We start from the raw sequence: 24,808 nt of genomic DNA, 5'->3' as shown, positions 1-24,808 counted from the left end.
TTCCCCCTCCTAAAGGAAAAATGAGATCCACAGGTAAAGCAGAAGCAATTAATTATCATTAAGATTAATTTGTGTATATGAATAATCAGACCAACAACAGAATTCAGTTATCAAAGAATCAAATTAATTTGCATCTATGGTTAAAAGAATCTGGTAGCAAATATATTTTTTTTATGTAATAGACCTGATCCTGTTCCACTCAAATCAACAAGAAATTTGACACTAACTTCCTAGAAGTAGGATTGGACTCAAAATGATACTTATCAAATCCAATTCTTCATATGTAACAGTGGTTAACTGAGAAACATATATAATAATAAGTGTACAAGAGTGTAACACTGGCTGTTTATTATACTATTAACTGTACTAATAATTCACAGATTTCTATCAAGACAGATTATATAAAGTATGCTATGTAGCACTTTTTATCTGTTGAACTACATTAATGATCCAATTTTCCCCATTGATTCTGTATTCAGCTCCCAATGACTTCAATGGCGACCACAAACACACTTAGCAAGGGCAAAATCTGGCCATATGTGTGGGAAACATGTATATTTTAAAATAGTAGTAATACTTTACAGTTACCTGAAATATTCTATCTGAAGTCTGTGGCGTGGCTGCAGGGGAGTATGTGGGATCCATTTCTGTAAACTCCTCTGCAAAGTTACTAACATCCAACTCATCCCGGATTACTGGTTTAAACGGAGCTGGTATTTTTTTGGCAGCTAAATCGTCCCAGTTTATTTTCTAAACCAGAAATGACAAATGATCTTTGAATCAAAATGTAAATTTAACAAGACATATTAAAAGGAGACAGATTATTATTTCCAAATTGAAATAGCTCCTGCTTGCTGCTTATAGAAGTCAGAAAGAACTGTTGAGGCTATGTCCCTTATATACTCCTCAGGTTGGAGGTATGAAGAGCTAGGCAGCGTTTGTGCATAGCCACATGGACACTGCTCTGAAAAAAAATTTCTGATTGTGTGCTGAGGATGAATATTTCACTTAGAGCAGGGATACAAACAATGTTTGAAGAAGAAAGTAATCTTTCATCAGTTATAAAAACAATTCCCCCACCATTGTTTTGAACAAATCTACTGCCTAATGCAAAGAATGGTAAGGAAATAATGCACAATGAGAAAAAGCTCCTGAGTCTTTCAGTGAAAATGGTTCAGATTTCACTCAGTTGTGACACATTCAAAGAGAAATTTCTTACCTGATTATTTTCTTTCTGTTAGCAGTTTCTCTCTGAATTCATTACTAATGGGCTAATAGCCCCCCCCCCCCCCCCCTGTGGAATTCGGAAGAGGTCCAATGTTGTTGTTAGAAAGTCCAGAATTAAGCTCCACCCTTCAGCTCAGGCCAACAGAACACTTCTTCCATAGCTGCAGAAACAGTCCAGCAACCTATTATTAGCACTAATACAACATGATATAATGTATTAAATTAACCTTAAGACAATATATGTCTAAGTCTCCCTTTAGAGAAAATTTCAATTTAAACTCTGGCTATTTACCAGACTACCAGGATGGGTTGAATTCAGAGAGAAGCTGCTAAAAAAGAAAATGATCAAGACAGACATTTTTCATTCTATTGCACAGCTTTTCTCCTCATCCATTACTTATAGAAAGTACTGAGCAGTGAATTCCAGCAGTGGAGGGTGGGGGGAACAGGAAAGAACAAGCATAATTTAATTATTATAGTATATTAACAGGCAGGAATGGACATTCCTCCAGATGAAGCAAGAACTTTATAAGCTAAGGAGTTATGTGGGAACCAACTCAGTAGGCACCTTCCTATCAAAAGACACTTCTGAAGAGGAATTAAAATTTCTTTTGCAAATCTTCCTCGAAGAAGGCTTCTATGAATAGTTTCCTAGATGCCTAGTATGCCAATAGTGCATGAATTTTACATCTTGTTTACAGCAACCTTGAGGTCTTAAGGCCTTGGCATTTTTGACAGAATGAAATGGACAGTATACAATTGCCATATGTACTCTATATGCTTGAGATGTATCTTTAGAGCTGTAGGAATGCCCATTTATCCAACAGCCTTCCAAGGGTTAGAACAAAATGATGGGAGAACTACTTCTCCCATCATTTTGTGGAAATGTGGAAAGATGAACTTACTTTGAATGGAAAGGTATCTGAAGCTATAAAAATAACCTTTTCCTAATGACAAAAGTAGTGTGGTTCTTATATAGGAACTATTTTCAAAACTTGCATTTTAGAAGTAATGTCAACAAGAAAGACCAGCCCCAGACTTGTCTAATTTGCCACTGGGGTTAAACTGGACACCTGATATTCAAATGGAGAATCTGATGTGCCTCTCTACAAAATGTCACTATGTCTGGTAACCAAATGTCTAAGGTGCTTTATTGTTGGAATCCAACCAAACCTCCTGAAGAAACACTACTGTAACTGACATCACCAGAACTTTGTGATTATTATAATATTTACATTACAATAGCATCTAGAGATCAGGGCCACATTGCGCTCGGCACTGCACAAATGAAGAGGCAGTCCCTGCCCCAAAGAGCCTTCTGTTTCCCCTCCTATCAGAAATGTAAATTTGATCAGATTAATGAATGAAACATCCTAATTGAGTTCTGTATGTATAACCAAACTATCAGAAGTTAATTCAGAATCCATGCTGAACCACACTTCTCTTCCAGTGCTCATGCTGTTAACTGCAGGTGTGACCTGTATGAACGAAGGAATCCCTGCTTCAAAAGGTCTCGTGTTTTCTGCAGGAAATAAGTGAGGTCTTGGGCTATCTGGAAAGTTCAAAACGCATTCTGGGCCAGTGGAGCACTAGGAGGATCACCACAACTCTCCCTTTTCCTCTTTTCTGTATCTTATATGTGAACTGTCTTCAAAAGTAGCAGATTCTCCTTGGCTCAGGACATTATTTCCATTGCCTCAGAGAAGCTTTGATCTCTGGTTACTTCCTGATTTTTGAAGGTATATTACATTCATGCTTCAATCATGAGCCAACTTCCAATGAGGTTGGATGCTTTCTGCATGAGTATCATAATTGCCCACTATGTGGTATCTTGCATCTTCAACTGATTCAGCTGATATCGGTCACTGGATACTGGGCTCAATGGACCACTGGTCCTATTCTATATGGCCATGTCTGTTGTCTTTTTAAGAGACACGTTGATACAGGTGTTGTAACAAATTAAAAGGATGTGTATTATGAGATTTTTGGAAATTTGTCTTTCAAGTAGGCTTGGTTCCATAGTGAGTATGCAAGGGTCTAGAATGAAAATAGGGTTCGCTCTCAGCATGTTGTTTGTACTTACCTGTCCACAAAGGATTATTTGGATCTGAAAAACAATACCCAATTTTGCACTACATCAAGTACATGGTTCTATGTACTCAGAAGGAATATCAGCAGGTGCATTTTGAGAAACCCACTCAGAGGATGAAGCTGATGCATGACACTAGCAAGGGCTAGGATCCTTGAAAATAATTGGCTACTGATGAACTCTCAAGAAATGATTGATACAATAAAGTTTTGGATCTTTGCAAACCTTTACCATTTTGTTAAAATTACAGCAAGAGCCATGTCTGTTTTGACCTCTGGCAGTATGTCTACACTGCAATTAAAAACCTGCAGCTGGTACGTGATAGCCAACTCGGGGGTTACAGGGCTTGAAGCTAAGGTGCTGTTTAATTGCAATGTAGAGGTTCAGGTTCAGGCTGAAGCCTGGGTTCTAGGATCTTGCAAGGTGGGAGGGTCCTAGAGCCCAGGCTGCAGCCCAAACCCAAATGTCTACACTGCAACTGAACAGCCCCTTAGCCTGAGTCAGCTGGCACAGGCAAGCCACAGGTGTCTAACTGCAACAAAGACCTACCCTCGGTGAGCAATTTTCTGCATTGGAATCAAAAGCTTTTCATGATTTTGAAGAACAGGTAGCTATGAATCCTTTCCAGCAACTCTTAATTTATGAAGGAGGCTGTTTCTCTGGACAGAGTAATGATTGGCATGCTGTATATGTATGAGTATAGATGCATAGTGTGAGACTTGTGCCTTGCTGTGACTACCACCAGTCAGTTAAGAAGAGCCTTACAGAGAGAGGATCAGAAGGAAGAGTCATGCACAGGAATTGTGAGCTCTCACACACTAATGTTCTTTTTATCTGTCATGCTGAACATTTTGTTGGTTTGGAGAAAAGTTTATCTGGGTTCCCTTTGAAGCTTCTGCTCCAGATTTTTCCCTCTGCCAGGAACAGTTCCTTCTTGGATACCCTTGGTGTTGGTAGCAACCAGTGGATTGCTATGCTAACTTTGACAGGGAGGGTTGAGGACTCTCTGCAATCTGTTACGAATATCTCTAATGTTCCTCCCCCAATAGCTCTCTACCTTAAGTTTGGGTGTATAAGATATCTATTTAGAATAATCGATGGCCGTTCATGGGCATAATATGGCTTTCTTGTAGCCAACGAGTCAGAATTCATTTTTTCTCACAAATCACATCAATGGTTTGGCCAAGACAGAATCTGAAATATATCGCTCCAAGCATGGTTCACACTCCTAGACAATGAGCCATTTGTTTTTCAAGAAACAGACTTTACTTACTAAATATATGAAAGACTTTGATATGAATGGCTATAATGATGCTTAGAAATTGCTGTAAATGTTTCATCACTCTTATGGTCTATGGAAGGAAGTCCCCTTCTGAAGTTGTGACTGTCTTTCACTGGTGGAGCTTCTGCTGCACCAACCTTAGGCTCCCCATATTTCTTTGATTTTATACAAAAAATTTTGTTTTAACATTTGGTTTAATCAGATATTCTCTCTTTATTCTTATGATGCCCTCAAAGGAGGCATCAATAGAAAATCAGATATCTAATAATGCTTAAAAGGAAAGATAGTTCACTAATATTAATGAGTTCCTTGCAAACCACTGACTGACTTCTTGTCCTGAAAAAGTCCTGTATGTGTTTTTGTTTGAGGTTTTTTTGTACTGCATGTATGGAATTTCTTTCTTTGGCTTTTTACGGGGAGGGGGAAGGTAGGACACTATTTAAACTGGCATGGGGCCCACACAACTGAGGAGGGATACTGGTGCACACATAGCTCAACTGTAGAAGTGGCTCACTAGATTCTCCCCAAGAACCTGCACCCAAATAAATACTGTAGGAGCGACCTACCACCACTCAGGGATTTGCTCAGTAAATCAGGATCATTTTGAACATGGGAAGGGATTTCTCACTTACCCCTCTGTAATGCCATGGCAGTGCAGTTTCATGGGGAGTGGAATCCTCATGTGCCTCTGTTCTGGTCATAGAATGCCTGAAGTACTCCTAAGGTTTAATGTGGAGCTTGTCTGTAAAGCAGCAGGAGGGAGAGAGGTCGAGACCCTTTTCCACTTTTCAGACTCTGAGCTCCTTTCCCTAGCAGAGCAAGGATTTATGGCTGATGATTAAAAGGCACAATTCCCATTCTGCTATTGCCTGAAATATGAGCTCCTTTCCCTGGCAGAATGAGGATTACCACACCCATTAGGCTGCATCTTGAGGCAGAGCTGCACAAAAGGAACAAGCTTTTCTGAAAGCCCACACATGCTGCAGGGATGGGGAAGGGCCATGAACATGATACAGAGCACTATGAGAGCCCTTGTGTAGAAAAGCCACAGCAAACACTCCCGTGGTGGAGAAGGCACAAGATAGATTTAAGCCTTGATTTTCACTGCATTTGTTCCTTAACAAGAGCAATCACTGCCTTTTGAAGGAGATACTTGCTTTTGCCTTTTTGGGATCCAGAGTCTCTGGGGTTTGCAAGATTCGCCCTCCTGAGTATCATGAGAATCTCCTGATTCATAGTGAAAGGAATGGGAGCTGTATAGAAGCCCTGCTTCTTTCCTTGGGGAGCTAGAGACCCGCTTCAGTATCTTGTGGTGGTGGTGAGGGGTGAGTGGGAGGATGACTATGGATCCTTCCAGGGGGGTTTTCCCCTCCAGTCCAGGTGGATGTCCTGTTGCAGGACCAAGCTGGCTGGACAGCTTCCTTCTCATTCTTAGACTCTCTCCCCAAAAAGCTCAGGAATTCCAGATTCAGTTTTTCTGCATTGGAATCCTGGCTCCTTAAGGCAGGGTGGGGACCAGACATGCTGGTCTGACTCTGAGCCCCAGCTGGCTGGGAACAGACAGGGCATAATTCACTCTCTGTAAAGCCTGTAAACGCTGTCTCACTTAGGGAACACTGCTTAGATTTAAGCCAGGGGCTTGCAGGACAGCTCTACTATGCCTGAGTGGGGGCATATAAACTGCAACTGCATGAAAATGAATAAAACAAAAGGTTTTAAGTGAAAAGCTGAACCACCAATTTGTTCTACTGCTGGAGGCAGAAAATCCGGTGGCCTGATGAGCTGAAGGGTGAAGGGAGTCTCAAGCAACAACACTGGACCACCTCCAAATTCCACAGGTGGGGGGCATTAGCTCATTACTAATGAATGAGGAGAGAAGCTGTGAAATAGAAAAAAAGAAATCAACTTTGTGCACGCACCTATATTCCGAGCAAGATTTGCTCACAATAAATAAATAATAAAGATAATAAAATACACAGATAAGGAACACTATAGCATGAAACCACACATAATTTACTATGTTCCTATAACACATTCAGGGCGTTAGTAGTAAAACAATGACATTTAATCCTCAATACAAGATTACACTGTATTTTTTCACCCTACTATGATGAGATTCCTTAAAAGACTGAGCCATACCTTTGGAGGCCAGATGAACCTTAATTGGGCTGCAAGATAGCCTGATTATTTCAGTGAGCAAGAAGTCAAATACATACAGGATCGATACTTACAGAGGTGTGAAGTGCTGATTTTTCAGACCAAATAGAAAATGGTTTCCATTTGGATTGGTAGATTTGATTCATGGATGGTTTCCTACTTTGCAGTAAGATGTCAAGGACTGCTGCTGAGCTGCTCCTCTCAGTAGACATCAGCCATCTAACAACCAGACAGTCAGGTGCAAACTTATATTCATGGCTATAGGTGGAATAGTGTGCATGAGGTCTGGAGCCCAAAGGAGGAAGAAAGCATCTGTGAGGGATTCTAGGCTCCTGCCTCTTGTGGAGCAGAACTTCCAGCACTTCCTGTTGTAGCATGGCACAAACAAGTCTGTCATTAGGTATCCCTGTAAGATTGTCTGGAGGACCAAGGGCTTGAGGGTCGATTTGTGACTCTTGGACAGTTCTCTGCTGAACTTGTCTGCTAGAGTATTCTGAAGGCCCAGAAGATGGAGGACTTTGATCTGATGCAGAATATTTCAAAGACCACAGGGTTCCCAGCAGAGCGGGCGGGATGACAAGGCTTCTTCTTGCCTGTCATAGTACTGTTTGCAAGCACTTGTATGGTGAGACCCCGAAGGAGACGTAAGAAAAACTTGTATGCCAATCATATAACTCAGAGTTCTAACACACTGATACAAAGGTATGTATGTCTTGACAGCCAACCATTTCCCCCAAGTCTGGAGTTGGTACTGGTGTGCTCCCCATCCTTGGATGAAGGCATCCACATTCAGGATCTTCAGTGGGAGAGACATGGAGATTAGAACTCCTGTGAATACCTTCTCCAGTTGCATCTATCGGTCGAATAACAGGTTTTCCCTAGGAGGGGAGATCATCTTGTGATGTTGTTAGTTGTGTACACTGATTTCACCTTTGTCCACTGCCTCTCCTCCCTCCCACTTCCACTTCAGGGACCCTTCTTACGAGACACTTCTACAAGAAGAAGTCAATATCCTATTGCATTTGGGAGCAGTAGAGGAGGTTTGTTAAGATGCCTGGAGTGGCTCACGAGCATGACTACCAACCTCAATAAATCTTCAGTTAATTTACTAGAGGATTGGCTACAAGTAACATCCTTGGTATAGGATCTAAAATGCAGGGGTAAATGACTGGTCGTCTAGGACTGGAAGTAACCTGAATATTGCTGTGATCTTTGGTGTAAGGAATTATCTATCACAAAGGCAAGCTTGCCTGTGTGGCAGAACAAACTGGAGTAACCAACGGACCTATCTGTCCATGTTAGGGCTGTTATAGCGCTTGAGTTCAGACTTGATACTTGGTTGGTGAAATTTAAGTTTAGAACTCACAACATGGTTGGGGTTTGTGCCATGCTTCTTCACAGTCTGTCCTGAGATTGGTAGTCATGCTCATGAGCCACTCTAGGCATCTTAACAAACCTCCTCTACTGCTTCCAAATGCAATAGGTAGTGGGAGTGGGAGGGAGGAGAGGAGCTTGGAACAGTTTGAAATTAAATGGCACACCCCTTGTTTACCATCTCAAGGAGCCACCGGTCCAAGGTAATCCCTGTCAAGCTTCTTTGAAATAATAGAGGCAGTTGCTAAACAGAAAGAAGGGGATAGATTCATAGATGGTCCAGCTGAACTCTCAATTGTCCCATCAAAATTGATTGCTGGGCACGTGCCCCTGCTGTGAGGCTATCAAGGAGGTGGTTGAAAAGCACCACTGGTGGAAGTATAGGAGCTTCCTCAGTGGCTCTTAGGAATGTTGTTGGAACTGCTGCTGGGGCCTGTATCTGAATGAAGACTGAGGCTGTTGTGGTGCTGTGTACACTTAGGAGCTGGGACATACAGCCCAGTGAATGGAAGTTGCTCTCAAATCTGTTAGGAGAGAGTAACACCTCATCCATGCTGCTGTTGAAGAGGTCATTTCCTTGAAATGGCAAGTCCTCTATGGTTGCTTGGACCTCGCGAGGGATGCCTGACATCTGCAGTCAAGGGGACCACCTCATTGTCAGAACCATTCTAGCTTCTGTGTATGACACATCCAGTACCGCCCAGATCACTGATCTAGAGGTGAACTGTCCTTTTGTTATGCTGGATCTTAGTTCCTCCCAATATTCACTGGGAGCCATTTGTGAGGAGAATCTGTCTATGAGTCTATCCCATAGCAGAAAGTCATCCTTTCCCAGAAGCACTGGGTAGCTAGTCACTCTGAATTGAAGACTCTCAGAGCAGTACACTTTCTGTCCCAAAAGGTCCAGCTTCTTTGGATCCCTTTCTCTGTAGGGGATTCACCTAGTTTGTTACTATGACCTCCCATGCAGCTTGTTCAAACCCAGAGTGGAGTGCTGGAAAGAAGTACTCTAAATCACTTCACCAGGACTTAGTATGTCCTATCTGACCATTTAGAGGTGGCGGTCATTGATGCAAATGTGTACCATATAACAACCTCATTCATCAGTAGGGCTATTCTACCAATTGAGAGGGCAGAAGAAGGTTTCATAGTTTACCCTGATTCTCTTGTATGATCTCAAGCAAAAAGTTGAAAATATCTACCAGCCTCCTCAGCAAATCCTGAAAAATGTTCAACTTGTCCAAAGAGTGTTTGTATGGAGGATCAGTCACTTTGTCTGGGGATGAGAAGGAAAGATGGTTAACAGCTGTTGGTGTTCAGGGACAGATCATCCCCACTGAGTGCTTTTTCCTCTTCTACCAAGGGTTGTTGAGAAGCTGGTGTTGGTGCCAATTGTAGCAGCTGTTTGGGCAAGGCCGACCTTGGTTAAGAGATAATCGAGGCAGCCATTTTCCTGATGCAGGGGTTTACTCCTAAGGGGCTCAATTGGTCCTGGGCTGGTAATGGTGCTGAGGGAGAAGTGAGCACATGGATGGGTACTAACTTTATGGTTTTCTAGAGGAGCCCGGTGACATGTGATTGCCTTATGGATTCCTTCCTGGACTGTCTGTCTATGACCCACTGGAGGACTGGGTTGCATTCTGGTAAGGATGGTCTGCTGCAATCACCTGAGAAAGATGAAAAGGCAAAATCTTCTTCAATAGGTGGGGAAAAGCCCTCCAAGGGAGTCCTGTCTGGTTAGGTCTATGGCTGGTATTAGGTCTGTGGGATGGACTTGGCCTCTCTGAGTCTAAGATCAGGGACTCTGCTACTTGTCCCGTCACTAAGTTTGCCTGTGACAAGAAGTACATCAGTGCTAATGAGCCCATCCGTGCTGGTAAAAGCTCTCTGTTGATGATTCCTTCAGCATCATGATGCTCAGTATCTATGAGCTTGGCGCCAGTTTCCTTGGTGCCAGGTTGTCTAATACTGGTGTGCACAGTGCCAGTGCAGAGTCAGCTGCTTGAGCAGTCCTGGGAAAAGTATGGTGCTTATTCTGGGAAGCAAACATTGGTGCTGCTTTTGCCTTTGCACTTATGCAAGGCTCAGTCTTAAGGCTCAGGTGAATTGAAACCTTAGGAGAGAACTTATTCCTCTTAGACGAGGAGATCAACTCCTTCCCTGGTTTCTAGCATGGAGCTCCTATGTCAAAACTGAAGCTGCTGAAAAGCAAGGTCTGTGAGTGTCCTCTGAGCTCGATCTGACATGGGGCTCACAGGGGCACAGAAGGAGTGAGACTGGCCAGGAGGATGTAGTCTCATAGCAGGCTTTCCTGGATCCAAAAACATTTGCATTGCAATTTCAAGGAGATATACCATAATCTGCCCTATCTAGATTTCAGGGTGCACTTTGAGAAAACCTTGTAAACCAAACAGCATTCAAGAATGTGCCCCTCAACTAAGTATGGAAGGCAGCTTGTATGAACATAGCTGATGGGCATTGCTGTGTCACAGGATGGACAGATCTTGATTCCTGGACATCTTTCTTTGGTTATTTTGGCCACATGTATGGGGTAGGTTGAGGGGGAAAGGAGGAGACAGAAATCCTATCAATGTTTCCACAAGGAACTTCTACCTAAATTTCATTCTTTTTTTAAAAAATAATGGATGTGCTAACTATCTGACACTGCTGACTAGCTATTAGAACAATAGCTAATAAATCTCTTGCAAGATGAAGAGACGTGGACACTACAGGGTTCAGTCTCACAGCCTTGGGTGGCAAGAAGGGACTGAGGCAGTTGAGGCCACTCCATCCCTTACACTCTCAACCCTGGTGACTGCAAGAACTTTAAGGACACAGGCACGGCCCCAAAGGGTATTCCTATTAAAAAAGAATGTGATCTCGTGTGTGAGGAGTGCATGCACACCAAGAATGGAATCTGTGTACAATCGCTTGAAGAAGAAGAAAAGTTTTGCTCAAACTTGTGTTTAATTTCCTTAAAAGAACATAACTACTGTTTAGGCACAAAATGTTTTCTATAACATGAGTGAAATCAAGCCACAAAATTACAAATAGTGTTTCATTTTTAAAAATCTCTCTCTTCATTTCTAATAAAAAATTAGATGATAGACAATTCTGTAAGCCATCAGAAACAACCAATGCCCCTCTGCCATGTACATTGGCCAAACTGGACTATCACTTCGCAAAAGAATAAATGGACACAGATCAGACATAAAAAAATAACAACATCCATAAACCAGTCAGAGAACACTTCAATCTCCCAGGACACTCTGTCTCTGACCTGAAAGTTGCTATACTTCTACAAAAAAACGTCAAAAACAGACTTCAAAAAGAAACCGCTGAGTTAAAAATTATCTGCAAACTTGACACATTCAAATTGGGTTTAAACAGCGATTTGGAATAGCTATCTTATTACAAGAAGTAATTTGCTCTGATCACCCATTCTCACCTCCTACTCAATGGTTGTCATTAGGCCTCAAGTACCCGGTTATTATCCACTTACCCCATTGTTGTCTATGCCTTTGGATATGTATATGTTGCCTCCTATATATGTTGCCAATATTTGCTGTATTATTTCTACCAACTGCATCTGAGGAAGTGGACTGAAGCCCACGAAAGCTTATGCCTGCTGAAATTAAATTTGTTAGTCTTTAAAGTGCTACAGAACTCTCGTTGTTTTTGCTATATACAGACGAACACGGCTACCCCTCTGGAACCAATGTTTTGTCTTTCATTGCCTATGGAAACACTTACCTACGCTTTATACAGAGAGCTGTGACAGAATCACACCTGAATGATTCCTGTACCAAACATTCTGTCAGAACTAGAGACCATGATTGAAGTTAACAGAAAATAGTTCTGTTAATTTCCACTCCATTCAATTACAATAATTAATACTTGTGTAATGGAATGGGCAACACTCGCACCAGAAAAGTGTATCTTCAAGCAAGAACACTGAAGAGTGAAACAGAAGCTGACTTCATAAAATTATTTGGGGTCGTGCTTATGTCCTGAGAGTGCTGTTTAACCTGCACAGTATTTAGACAGGAAATTAAAAGGAATAAGAAGGAACTGGAGGGTTTAGGTGACTGTAATATTGGATGTGTTCAAAATCAAGATAGAGCTTTTAAGGAAAATTTAAATATTTTCCCCAAGTAACTTGTGCCATCAGTCCCTTATTTTCATCAGGACTACAACTCAACCCAATTTTTAAAAATAGTTAATTTTAAAAGAATAACTGCCAACTCAAATTTGGTTTAAAACTGAGATTTTCTAAATAAAATTCTTTATTATGCTTAAGACTAAAAGGAATATTTCCAAGATTTTGGGGTTTTTTTTAATACCAATTGAAACAATTCTATACTGTTCTTACACAAAAGCCTTCTCATTCAGTGTTTGTAACCCAAACACAAATGCACTGAAATCTGAAACGGACTATAGATAAACAATATTAATTCAGTTTCCGTTTTGATTATCCAAGCTAAGAAAAATATAAAAAACAGATAGCATAAATAGTGAAAAGTAAAATGATTTTAACAGTCTTTCATTTTTAATCATTTAAGATATTAGGAGCAAAGAAATTTGATTATTTTACAACACTGCAAGCTGTGTCCCTTTAATTTTTTTTAAAATGCAGCTACAGTAGAACCTCAGAGTTATGAACTGACTGGTCAACCACACACCTCATTTGGAACTGGAAGTACGCAATTAGGCAGCAGCAAAAGCCAAAAAAATTAATTAAAAAAAATAAAATAAACCCCAAATACAGTACAATATTGTGTTAAATGTAAACGCCTAAAAATATAAAGAGAATGTTTAAAAAAAGATTAGACAAGGTAAGGAAACTTTCTCTGCTTGTCTCATTTAAATTAAGATGGTTAAAAGCAGCACTTTTCTTCTGAATAGTAAAGTTTCAAAGCTGTATTAAGTCAATGTTCAATTGTAAACTTTTGAAAGAACAACCATAATGTTTTGTTCAAAGTTACGAACAACCTCAACTCCCGAGGGGTTCATAACTCTGACGTTCTACTGTATTGGCTTTAATTTAACAATAGAATCATTTAAAAAAACTTGAAGTAAATGTAAAGGTACCATAGCCCTGATTCAATAAGGTATTTCTGAATGTGTATACATTTAAGCACGTGAGCATTCCTATTGACTTCAATGCAACTATTCACACAGTTAAAGTCATGAACTTGTTAAGCTTGTTGATGAATCAGGGCTCATGATAGAAAAAGTGGGAACTGGTTTGATTCAGATTTACAAAAGGAGGTGAAGAGAAGAATTTAGGAAGAATTTTATTTCTTTCACCTGAAAGAAGGGATGTTTTCTGATTTCATCAGCACCACCTGGACCACAGCCCAGCCTTTTCTTGGGATCTTTCATCAAAAGACGTTGAATTACATCTTTAGCTAAAGCACTCATTTCTTGGGGATACGGAGGTTCACTTTTTAATATTCTCCTGTAGAGAAAACGTTAACTACTTAATAACATGTCATAATGGTATTAAAACAAAAGACAACTGCTATGCATATACTGGATAGTTCTACAATAAGAAACATACAGTTTCTTGTCTCTTTTGTCACATACACGTATATAATCTTACTGCTTTTGTTCTCTGTGCAAAATTTAAAAAAAAAAGATTATAGAGCTCAGATTTAGCAAAAAGGTGGTGAATTTCTTTGAGAACTGAGATTATGAATTGTCAAAATACATAAATTGGTGCAGAGCTGTTACCTTAGTTGGAAGGACAGAGGTCAAAAGCTCCTGAATACCCTTTTTATTTTTACTTAACAGTTCTATAAACAAACCATAACCTAAAACTGAAACCAAAACAAAGGGGACACACTGAGCAACAGAGAAAACCTGCAGTATGTCAGAGATAGAGAAAAATTATCTATAGGCAATTTCTTCCAGTCTCAGGTAGGAGACAAAGGACAACATAATGCATCTTATCCCTTTCATACCTATGGTACTGTATTGGCCAGCCTGGATGGAAAATATATAGTAAATCTGATACAATTTATTCATCCATTGCCACCCTATATACTAAACTGGACAATAAGAACTTCTGATTAACTAACTTGGGAGGAAATATGAAAGCCAATGAATGCAGAAAAACTCCTCAGATGAACTACCTCAACGAATTACTGGTGAAGACATCTTTCAAGTCAAAAACTCCCCTGGCCAAAATAATAACAATGATTAGAACTGTTTTTAAAACAAAAGAGGAGGTCTGAGAATGATCATTATAGGCTGAAACTGGAGACAAAAAGCTTTTCACGAAAGGAGTACAGCACAAAATTTTGGTTTCAGGCAACATACAGGCCTAATAAAATACGTGATAAGGGAATTGCTTCCCATCAACCCATTCACTTTTCCTATAATTAGCTCAAGAGCAGATATTTGATTACTAATACTGGTCAAAGCGCACAATTTCCATTTCACAGGAAATATGAATTATTTCAGAAAAACTAGTTCCAAATCAAAACAAAATGTCAAAATTTCAAAAATTACTGAGAAATGACATGCTCAAAAAATTTTGTTTCAGGTCAATTAAAACATTTTGTTTTGATAAAAATCAAAATGTTTGCATTTGACTTTTTATAGTATTTTATTTATTTTACAAATTGGTTATGAAATTTGTATGCTAATTGGAAAAAGTGACATTCTATTTGGTGGTTTGGTAACATACTTGGTTTACTCCACTGGTATTCTAACTGGTAATCAGTTTAATAACTGACAATTATGGTATTGAAATTGGTATAATAAAAATAAAAATATAAAATAATATAAAAATAAAATAATGATCGGGTGAAGGCTCTTCTCCAATGTTAAGTATCTCCTTCATGTGTTTATATATGAAAGAGTAGGCCAGTGCATATTATATATATGTATACATACGTACATATGAATATATACATTCAAATTGTATATATTTATATTACCACTTGGTTTGAATGTTTTGTCATCTGCTCACTTCATTTGCAAGACAAGGTGGGTGAGGTAATATGTTTCAATGCAGAAGCTTGTCTCTCTCACCAACAGAAGTTAGTCCAATAAAAGATATTAACTCATCCACATTGTCTCTCTAATATCTTGGGACCAGCTACAACAACCCCTCATTTCTGACCTGTGAATATTGTTACTGAAGTATCAAATTGCTTGTTAGGTGGAAGGTAACGAATACAAAGGGTTAATTTTCCTCAAAATTTAGGGGATGATAGATAAAGTATGTGAACAGCTGCAGAGGACACTAATGTAGGCATTGAAGAACATCTCTAGAGCCAATTAATCTAATTCAGGAGTCAGTGTGAAAGAAAGCACAGTCCTAAAATGAAGGGGCTGAAGTCTGAAGGGTCATTATGAGCCACAGATTCAGTATGAAAATACTACTGTGTGGAACAATGAATAATGAACAACTAGGTATTAAAATATTAAATAAAAAATACCATCAGAGAAAACTGTTAAGAATGAACAATCATGCACAAAAAAGAAATTCTACTGTATTCCTGCAGGAAAAAACACTTGATGAGAATTGATCTTTTAAAAAAACCTGTTATTTCACATTCACGTGGAGATCAAGCCTATTAGCTGTGAATTTTTACGATTCTTACTATCAGAGACTAGTTGGGATGAAAATGTACTGCCCAGATTTTAATTTTCCCCAAATCAATAGTAGTTGCACTTTCAGTTAAGTATTCTGGTTATTAATCAAACTTCTGCTGCACCAAGCAGAATGAGCAGAAAAGTCTATTTCAGGCTGAAACCCAGTTGTATATTGGAGAATATTCTAATGCAAGAAGTTCCAACATAAACAGAACCTTAAATTTCCCACCATACATTAGGAACAAACATTTTCCATCTTTGTTACATTATTCTATAATGTTTGGGGGTTTGTTTTTTTTTAAACAGAATGCATTTAAATAAGGAAAAAATATAAAAAGAAAAAAAAAATTTAAAGAAAAGAGAGGGGAGGAGATAGACAGGTATCCTTGTCTGAAACTAGGAGACAAAGATGGGGAACCATACCCCTTTGGAGAGGAAATTAGGGAAATGAGAGGCATCAGTATAAGCAGAACATTAGGTTAGTTGGGGGCGGGGAGAAGACAGCACCCATTTAAAAAAATCTAATGAGATGGAGCACCCAGAAGAGAGTGGAATGGAGGAACAGAGAGAATGGGTGTAAAGGTACAGGGATAAGTGAATACCCAGGGAATGAGATTTGAACGTAACAGAGCTGTTCAATTACAATAAGTAAAGTGTCAGGAAAAAGAACTGGAGGGTTTAAATCACAGAACTATGTTGCCGGTGAAGTGTTAAAATTATGGCAGCCAAGAATAATGTAATAAAGTGTAAATATAGTAAATAAAAAGAAAGTAAGTGATTTAAAAGAAAGAGAATTAAAACAAAAAAAAATAGCTTTGGTAGAAATTAATACAAAGGTTGAAGGGAATTAAACAATTAAGAGATGTGGAACTGTTCAGAGGGTAATACTGTTATAAAAAGAAAGTCTTTGGTTTAATAATATTTAGAAGAAATTGTGTGTGTGTAAATATATTGTGTACATTTGTAAGGGTTTAAGGATTTAAACTAACACTCTTGGTTTGTAAAACCCTATTTTGTTGTGATTTGGTTTTGTTAGCAAAGTAACCCTTTGGGTACTTCTATGTTTTATGAAATTCAATATCTTTTAAAAGCCAAAGGTATGGCTGTGGAAAAGTCAGCCAGATGTAGGAAAATATGGAGATAATTCCTCTGTTTTGCCTGCAATTAGCAAGGAGATTTTGTGAAAGAAAGAGGTATTTTAAGCAATAATCTGCCACCCCCAAAAAGGGGTAGAAAATGTTCTTTTTGTATTTCAGAACTTCAGGAAAAGTGGGCATCAGCAAAACAGCTGAAAACACCACCATTAATTTATTATTGCAATAAAGATTGTGTTTTGTGCTATATGCTGATTATCTGTAAAATCCAAGCAAGGACCCTGCAGGTTGCTCTACTGCACCAGTGGCTGCAAGTATATCATGTTTCCCTGCCCCAGGTCCCTGACTTGCAGAGGGAGGGTCTGCGTGGGAAACGGTTGTTTGCCGTGGCTGAGGCGATCGCCAGAGCAGCTGCCCTCAAAAAATGACAATTGACAGTCAAGAGGTGGTTCACTCAGCCCACCATATTCAATAGTTAATTACACATTATTGGCATAATATGTTTACCAATTGGTCCCCGAGAGCCAGCAAATTTTAAATGTGATGTTACACCCAATTGTTTTGGTGTTAGGTGTGGTTGTGTGTGTTAGTATTTGTAATATAGATATGTTTGTTATAAGTTGAAAAGGGTTTATAAAAGTGTTTTGTATTTGCAGTGTATTGTTTATGGCCAGACCATACCCGCCTTGTCAAGGGGTGGAGTGTAGTGAAGATCGCGGAAAATTTTGTGACGTGCTTGAGATAGTAACGTGGCAGGTCCGGTTGGGGCCGATTGGGTAGTAAGTGGGTTGTGTAACCTGTTTTGTTGTTTGCTGTCTGGTTGTGTTTTGTGCCAAGAGCAGCAAGAGTGCTAGCAAGGTCATGTGCTGTAAATTTGCCAGTGCTTGCTGTTCCCCATGCTGTTGCTGCCCTGTTGTTGAAAAACAAGACACAGCATTTATAAAATGCTCACTTAACAAAATATGAAATTCTTTTGTTGTCTGCAGACCATATTACACTCACCCGGTGTCCAGTCCTTACCCACCCTTCTGGAGGGTGAACCCCATGATTGCTTAATTGTGACCGCCAACCTCACCATGCCTTGAATCGATCTTAAAGATACCCCCCTTGCAGAAGCTGGATTGGGTATTTTATGTTGATGGCCCTTGTCAAAGAAACTCTAAAAGTAATCTTGTGTTTGGCTACACTGTCTGTTCCCAGCACAAGGTCATTGAAAGTAACCCTCTCCCTTCTGTATATTCTGCCCAAGTTGCTGAACTTTTTGCTTTAACTAGGACTTGTATCCTGGCCAAAGGTAAATCTGTTAATGTTTTTACTGACTCCCGTTATGCCTTCGGTGTTGTCCATAATTATGGTCAACTCCGGAAACAAAGAGGCTTCCTCACTTTGGGAGGCTCACATATTCAAAATGGATTTTATGTTGCTGCTTTATTAGATGCTTTACAGTTACCTTTTGCCATTGCTATTGTTAAATGTCAAGCTCACCAAATTCCTTATGATTAAGTTACTCGTGGGAATGCTTTGGTAGACTCTGCTGCTAAGGCTGTGGCCCTTTCCGCACCTCAGGCCACATCCATGTTTTTGTTCACATCAGTCCAGTCTCCTATGGCTACTACTGAGGATGTTGCACTCCTCCAGGATCAGGCTCCAGAAAGTGAAAAGAAGCATTGGAGACTGGCAGGGTGCCTTTTACACCCAGACCATTTGTGGCGCTCTCCGGATGGCCGCCTGGTGGCGCCCATGGTTCTTTTTCCTTACTTTGCTCGAGTACATCACAGGGTAGCCCACTTGAGCAAAGGGGGGATGATAGAAGCAGTGAAACGGGATTGGTATGCCCCTACTTTCCGCACTGTGGCACATCACTATTGTCAAACCTGCCCTATTTGTCAGGCTCACAATGTGGGTAAACTGGAAAAAAACAAAAAGGGCAGCACATCCCCCACCATGGGGACCACTTGTAAATATCCAGATTGATTTTATTTAAATGCCAAAATGTGTTTCATATGAATATGTACTGGTAATTGTATGTTTGTTTTCAGGATGGGTAGAAGCTTACCCATGTGCAAAGGCTGACTCTATTACAGTCAGCAAGAGACTTTTGAAAGAATTTATCCCTCGCTTTGGGATCCCTCTGTTTATCTATAGTGACAGAGGCACTCATTTCACAGGCCAAGTTATGAAAGAAGATTGCAAGGCCCTCAGTATCCAACAGAACTTTCATTGTCCATATCACCCTCAGTCTGCAGGGGCAGTGGAGAGACAGAATGGCATCCTGAAAAATAAAATAGCCAAAATTTGCAATGAAACCAGCCTCAAATGGCCAGACGCCCTGCTCTTACCCCTTATGAGTATGAGCTCATCATGTAACAGAAAGACTGGACTATCACCACACGAGATCCTAATGGGACGACCCATGAGGCTCCCTAATTCTCCACCAGTATCAACTCACCTGATGGATATTAATGTAGCTGATGAAACTGTTTTGGCTTATTGTCAGGCGTTAATGAAATGTGTTAAGGCTTTTCATTCACAGGTACAAGAAGCCCTTCCCCAAGAACCTCAAGAAGCGTGTCACAATCTACAGCCAGGTGACTGGATCCATGTAAAAGTCTACCAGAGGAAGACAGCCCTGGAACCACGTTGGAAAGGCCCACTCCAGGTACTCCTCACCACCCACACTGCTGTGAAGTGCCGAGGTCAGCAGTCCTGGATACACGCCTCACACTGTAAAAGAACCTCTGCACCTGTAGAAGCAAGGTCAGAGGAGCAGGGTGCAAGTGCTTGTAACCTCTCCCCTGCTCAAGAAGAGGATTTGCCACTCCAGAGCGAAGAGGATGTGCCACGACGTCATCCCTACCACCTCAGGAGAAAGACTTACAATTCCTCCAAATCACTGGTTCCCTAAATGGGTATGGCTAGTGATCTTCTGGATGTTCTGTATTGCCATTATCTGAATGGCTCTCTTTTGATCTAAGCAGGAAGAAAAATGGTTCCTGATTGCCAGCACACCTGTCGAGGAAATCCCCAAGGTCCATGGGATAGAAGACCGACAATCTGATGACTCTGAGGTACAATTAAAAACTAAGCAACTGAATCATAGAAGAAAATGCTCCTTGGACTGTACTAACACATTTTTTACAATTAATTGACCAATTACGAAAAGATTTAAATGTGTCTAACTGTTGGATTTGCTGTCATGTTCTCTTGCATTCTGGAGAAGGTATACCCATGGCTCCGATTGTGTTAAACACCACACAAATAGTACAAGGGGTTACCAGTCTATTCTCTGGAAAGGGTCAAACTTGGGCTGACGTGGGTCGGAATAAAACAGACTACATCCACCTAGCTTATGAGGCCCAAGGGGAATACTGCTTTAAGTCCAACCGATCCATGTGGGGGAAGAATGCACTCCACAAAAGTATAAAGATTGGTGATAGCATTTGTAACTATACCTTCACTATCAACTCTACAGGGTATGTTGCCCTGATTGGGGGCTCTTTTCCTTACCCCCTGAACATCAGTTATTATGGCATTCACTTAATGCAGAGCTCTGTAGCTTACTCACAAGAACATATAGGTTTAGTGGGTCATTATTTTATTTGTGGGAATAAGGCCCATAAAAGATTACCCCCATGGTGGGAAGGCTCCTGCTATATTGGAGCTATTGTCCCTGCCATTAGGTACACACCCACACTATCCCAGGGCAGACTCCGGAACCAAAGAGCAATCACTGAGGCCCAACAATATTGGGGTATCATCTTGCCTCACCTTGGAGTTGCATACGCTGTCAAGGAAATAAGGCGCGTTGCTGGGGTACTTGAAGAACACATAGCCACTAAAATGGGTAGTGTACGAAAAATGGTTCTGCAGAACCGAATGGCCCTAGACTTTACCCTAGCAAGCAAGGGAGGAGTGTGTGCTTTGATGGGACCCGAATGTTGTGTTTACATACCAGATAACACCCATGACATCTTCACACAAGCCAAGCACATTAGAAAACAAGTAGCAAACCTCCATGAAACAGACCAATGGAGCCTATGGTCGTGGGTCAGAGGATGGGGGTCCAAAATTTTCTACATCGTGTTACTTGTATTTGGGGGTATTATTGGCATTTTTGTGTGTATACAGGTAGTTATAATGTTTATAAAATGTTGCTTTAAATGTACTGCAAAGGAAATGCAAACAGGTATGCTGAACCCAGAACAAAAAAAACCCAGCAGTATATAATATGTATGCTGAAATAAAGGAATGGGACGAGCAAGTACAGAAAGAAGTTGAAGACTTAATGAATGTGGAAGTTTAAGGCAGTGTGGTGCTTTGGAGCACCAAAGGGGGGATTGTTGAAGTAAAATGCTTAGGCCTTAAACTTTGATCAAGAAAAGTATGTCTTATGGGTAAAGTGAGGGGGTAAAACAGAGTGAGACAGTGCAGAAGAAAAGAATGTAAACAGTGCTGGAAAATATCAACTGTCTTAGCTGAAAATGCTTGTACTGCAGTATGCCTATGTCTGTAACCTTGACTAATGATAAGAAGAATGACTGCTGTGATTCTAACACTGTTATAAATATATGTTAAAATCTGCCTTAAGGTGGAGACCCTTTACTGACCAGAAACAACTCTGTCAGTGGCTCTCCCCTTGCATATGCTTGTGCTTTTATAATAATAAAAGAGTCTCAGATCTCTGATGAGCCTCAACTAAAACATAGAGTGAAGCTTTGTTTCTTCCACAGTAATGCTTTGGTAGTCAGCATTCTTACCTATGGGACTAACATATGTCCCCTCACTGCCAACATTGAAAAGAAGATGGATGTCATTCAGATGAAGTATCTCTGAATGATCAAAAACATCAAATGATATGAATGCAAGTGAAATGACGAGATCCATTTTCTAACTACACAGGGCCACTCTCTCGAACAGTTGCCAAATCCTTTCTAAGGTGGTATGGTCATCTGCTCTAAATGCTTACCAATTTCCCTGTGAGAATAATCTTTGACTTTGACCCAATGAAAGCAGGATGGAAAAGACCCCTCCCAGAAGACCTAAAACATGATGGCTGGATGGCGTCAACAGACACCTGTCCCTCACTGGCATCCTACCCCATAACATGCCAGATTTGACTCAGGATGGAAGACATATATATTCCAATTAGGTGATTCCTAAGCATGGTCCCCTTGTGATGGGAACTTGGAAATAATTTAAACAAGGATCAAAATACACGTGTTTCCTAAGTTAAAGGTCTGTTTTGGACCCTTCAGCAACGGTATAGTGCTGCTCAAACATGTGAACAGAGCACAATGTTGCTGATCTGTATGTGTCAATAATGGGAATATTACCAAGGATGGTAGCCTGGGCCATGTGAGCCATTGCAGAATAAGCAATAATTATCTGGGAGTGCAACAGTTTGCAAGATCATAATAAGTCCTGATACATGGTACATGGGGCTAGATGCAATGCATCCAAGGGTGCTGAGGGAGTTGGCTGATGCGATTGCAGAACCATTGGCCATTATCTTTGAAAACTCATGGAGATTGGGGAACGTCCCTGATGATTGGAAAAAGGCAAATATAGTACCCATCTTCAAAAAAAAAGGGAAGGAGGATCTGGAGAACTACAGATCACTTAGCCTCACCTCAATCCCCAGAAAAACCATGGAGCAGGTCCTCAAGGAATCCATTTTGAGGCACTTGGACGAGAGAAAGGTGGATGTCAGCATGGATTCACCAAGGGCAAGTCATACCTGACTGATTGCCTTCTATGATAAGATGACTGTCTCTGTGGATGTGGGGAAAGTGGTGGTTGTGATATATCTTAACTTTAGCAAAGCTTTTGATACGGTCTCCCACAGTATTCTTATCAACAACTTAAAGAAGTATGGATTGTATGAATGGAGTATAAGACGGATAGAAAGCTGGCTAGATCATCATGCTCAACAGGAAGTGATCAACGATTCCATATCTAGTTGGCAGCCGGTAACAAGTGGAGTGCCCCAGGAGTCGGTGCTGGGCTGATTTTGTTCAACATCTTCATTAGTGATCTGGAGGATGGGGTGGATTGCATCCTCAGCAAGACTGCAGATGACACTAAGCTGGGGGGAATGGAAGATACCCTAGAGGATAGAGATAGGTTACAGAGTGACCTAGACAAATTGGAGGATTGGGCCAAAAGAAATCTGATGAGATTCAAGAAAGACAAGTGCAGAATCCTGCACTTAGGACAAAATAATTCCATGCACTGCTACAGAATGGGGACCAACTGACTAGGCAGCAGTTCTGCAGAAAAGGACCTTGAGGGATACAGTGGACAAAAAGCTGGATATGTGTCAATAGTGTGCCTTATTGCCAACAAGGCTAATGGCATATTGGGCTGCATTAGCAGGAATATTGCCAGCAGATCAAAAAAAATGATTATTCCCCTCTATTCGGCAGTGGTGAGGCCACATTTAGAATATTGTGTCCAGTTTTGGGCCCCCCACTACAGAAAGGATGTGGACAAGCAGGAGAGAGTCCAGCAGAGGGCAACAAAAATAATGAGGGGGCTAGAGCACAGAAGTTAGGAGGAGAGGCTGAGGGAACTAGCTTGTTTAGCCTGCAGAAGAAAAGAATGAGTGGGGATTTGATAGCAGCCTCTAATTACCTAAAAGGGGGCTCCAGGGTGGTTGGAGCTAGGCTGTTCTCAGTGGTGGCAGATGACAGAACAAGGAGCGATGGTCTCAAATTGCAGTCGGGGAAGTCTAGGTTGGATATTAGGAAAAGGTTTTTCATTAGGAGAGTGGCAAAGCACTGGAATGGATCACCTAAGGAGGTGGTGGAAACTCCATCCTGAGAGGTTTTAAAGATGAGGCTTGACGAAGCCCTGGCTGGGATGATTTAGTTGGGGTTGGTCCTGCTTTGAGCAGAGGGTTGGACTAGATTACCTCCTGAGATCCTTTCCAACCCTAATCTTGTATGATTCTATGAAGGGATCCAATGAGAGATCCTCGGAGTAGTGACTGCTTGTCCTCTCATTCTCTCATCATAAGATGTAAACGGTGTCTCAGAGAATCTAAAGACTTTATCCTGTCAATATAAAATGAGAAGTCTCTGTGGGTGCAGGGACAAAAGATGTCAGCGCTGGGCCACATTCCTGAGGGGCTGGAGGTTGGGCCCAGGCTTTGGACACAAACTGTCCTCCGCGGGACTCCTGACTTGGGCTAAAAAGGCCATATACTACACTAGTAATAATCATGTGCAAACCACACCATTTTTCTAGCCTCAAAGTTAGGGAAGGAGAGAGCATATCAAAGCAACTTTCTCGCAGTGTCCAGAACAGGGCAAACCTGCCCGATAGGCACCATGGTGATGTGATCGTAATATGGGAAGGATCTGCCGCCCCTCCGACCATTTCTCCCCTCACCACCTGGAAAAAGAATGTGGTAAAGAGGTGTTATCTCATCTTTCCCAGACAGCATGGGAATCTCTCCCCCCCTAGTTCTTCCCTTGTTGCTAGTTTGTTAAGCAACTTCATGGTCATTTCTGCTGTTAAGATAAATGTATATGCTACGCAAGTTTCGTGGGAAGTAATAAACAGGGGCAGGTATAATTATATGCCTCTCCTAGCCATTAATATTCATTCTATAATCATTTATATTACCAAATAGGGGTTTTATGGGGCATTGTAAAAGTGTGTATATTTACATATTACAACTTTTTATTTAAAATAAAGTAGTGAACTCGGGACTCACTTTGTTGGTCGCGAGGCAAAGGGGAACGAGTAAACTAGAAGCTGTAACTGAATAAATGCTCCTTATCACTCCACCCGGCTCAATATCTCTTCCTCTTCAACCAACCCTGCAACAGGCTCTGCAGACATCCCATTCCAAAGTAATCCCCATTCTTATGGCTGTGCAGTTTAGGAAAGAAAATCAGTAGATATAACATCAGATTTGGATGGTATTCTGATATAACCTCTGATAAGAATTTTGGATGAAGCCATAGGAGA

General features: G+C 40.8%; 1 protein-coding gene across 2 annotated transcripts in view; it reads right to left on the bottom strand.

The window, feature by feature from the left end:
- Positions 1–24,808, bottom strand: part of RPS6KA5 (ribosomal protein S6 kinase A5) — a 168,259-nt gene that overhangs the window by 48,375 nt on the left and 95,076 nt on the right. For both annotated transcript variants that reach the window (XM_067556314.1, XM_067556315.1), the window contains exons 8-9: positions 13,440–13,590; positions 589–750 (exon numbers count right to left, since the gene is read on the bottom strand). In XM_067556314.1, coding sequence (XP_067412415.1) covers positions 589–750; positions 13,440–13,590 — 313 coding nt within the window. The remainder of the gene's footprint in view (positions 1–588; positions 751–13,439; positions 13,591–24,808) is intronic.

This window comes from Emydura macquarii, unplaced genomic scaffold (assembly GCF_026122565.2).
Source record: "Emydura macquarii macquarii isolate MOO-44397 ecotype Brisbane River unplaced genomic scaffold, CSIRO-AGI_Emac_v2 contig_1713, whole genome shotgun sequence".
NCBI classification, from domain to species: Eukaryota; Metazoa; Chordata; order Testudines; family Chelidae; genus Emydura; species Emydura macquarii.
Note: the sequence above shows the minus strand (reverse complement) of the source record. Positions and strands in the feature narration are given on the sequence as shown.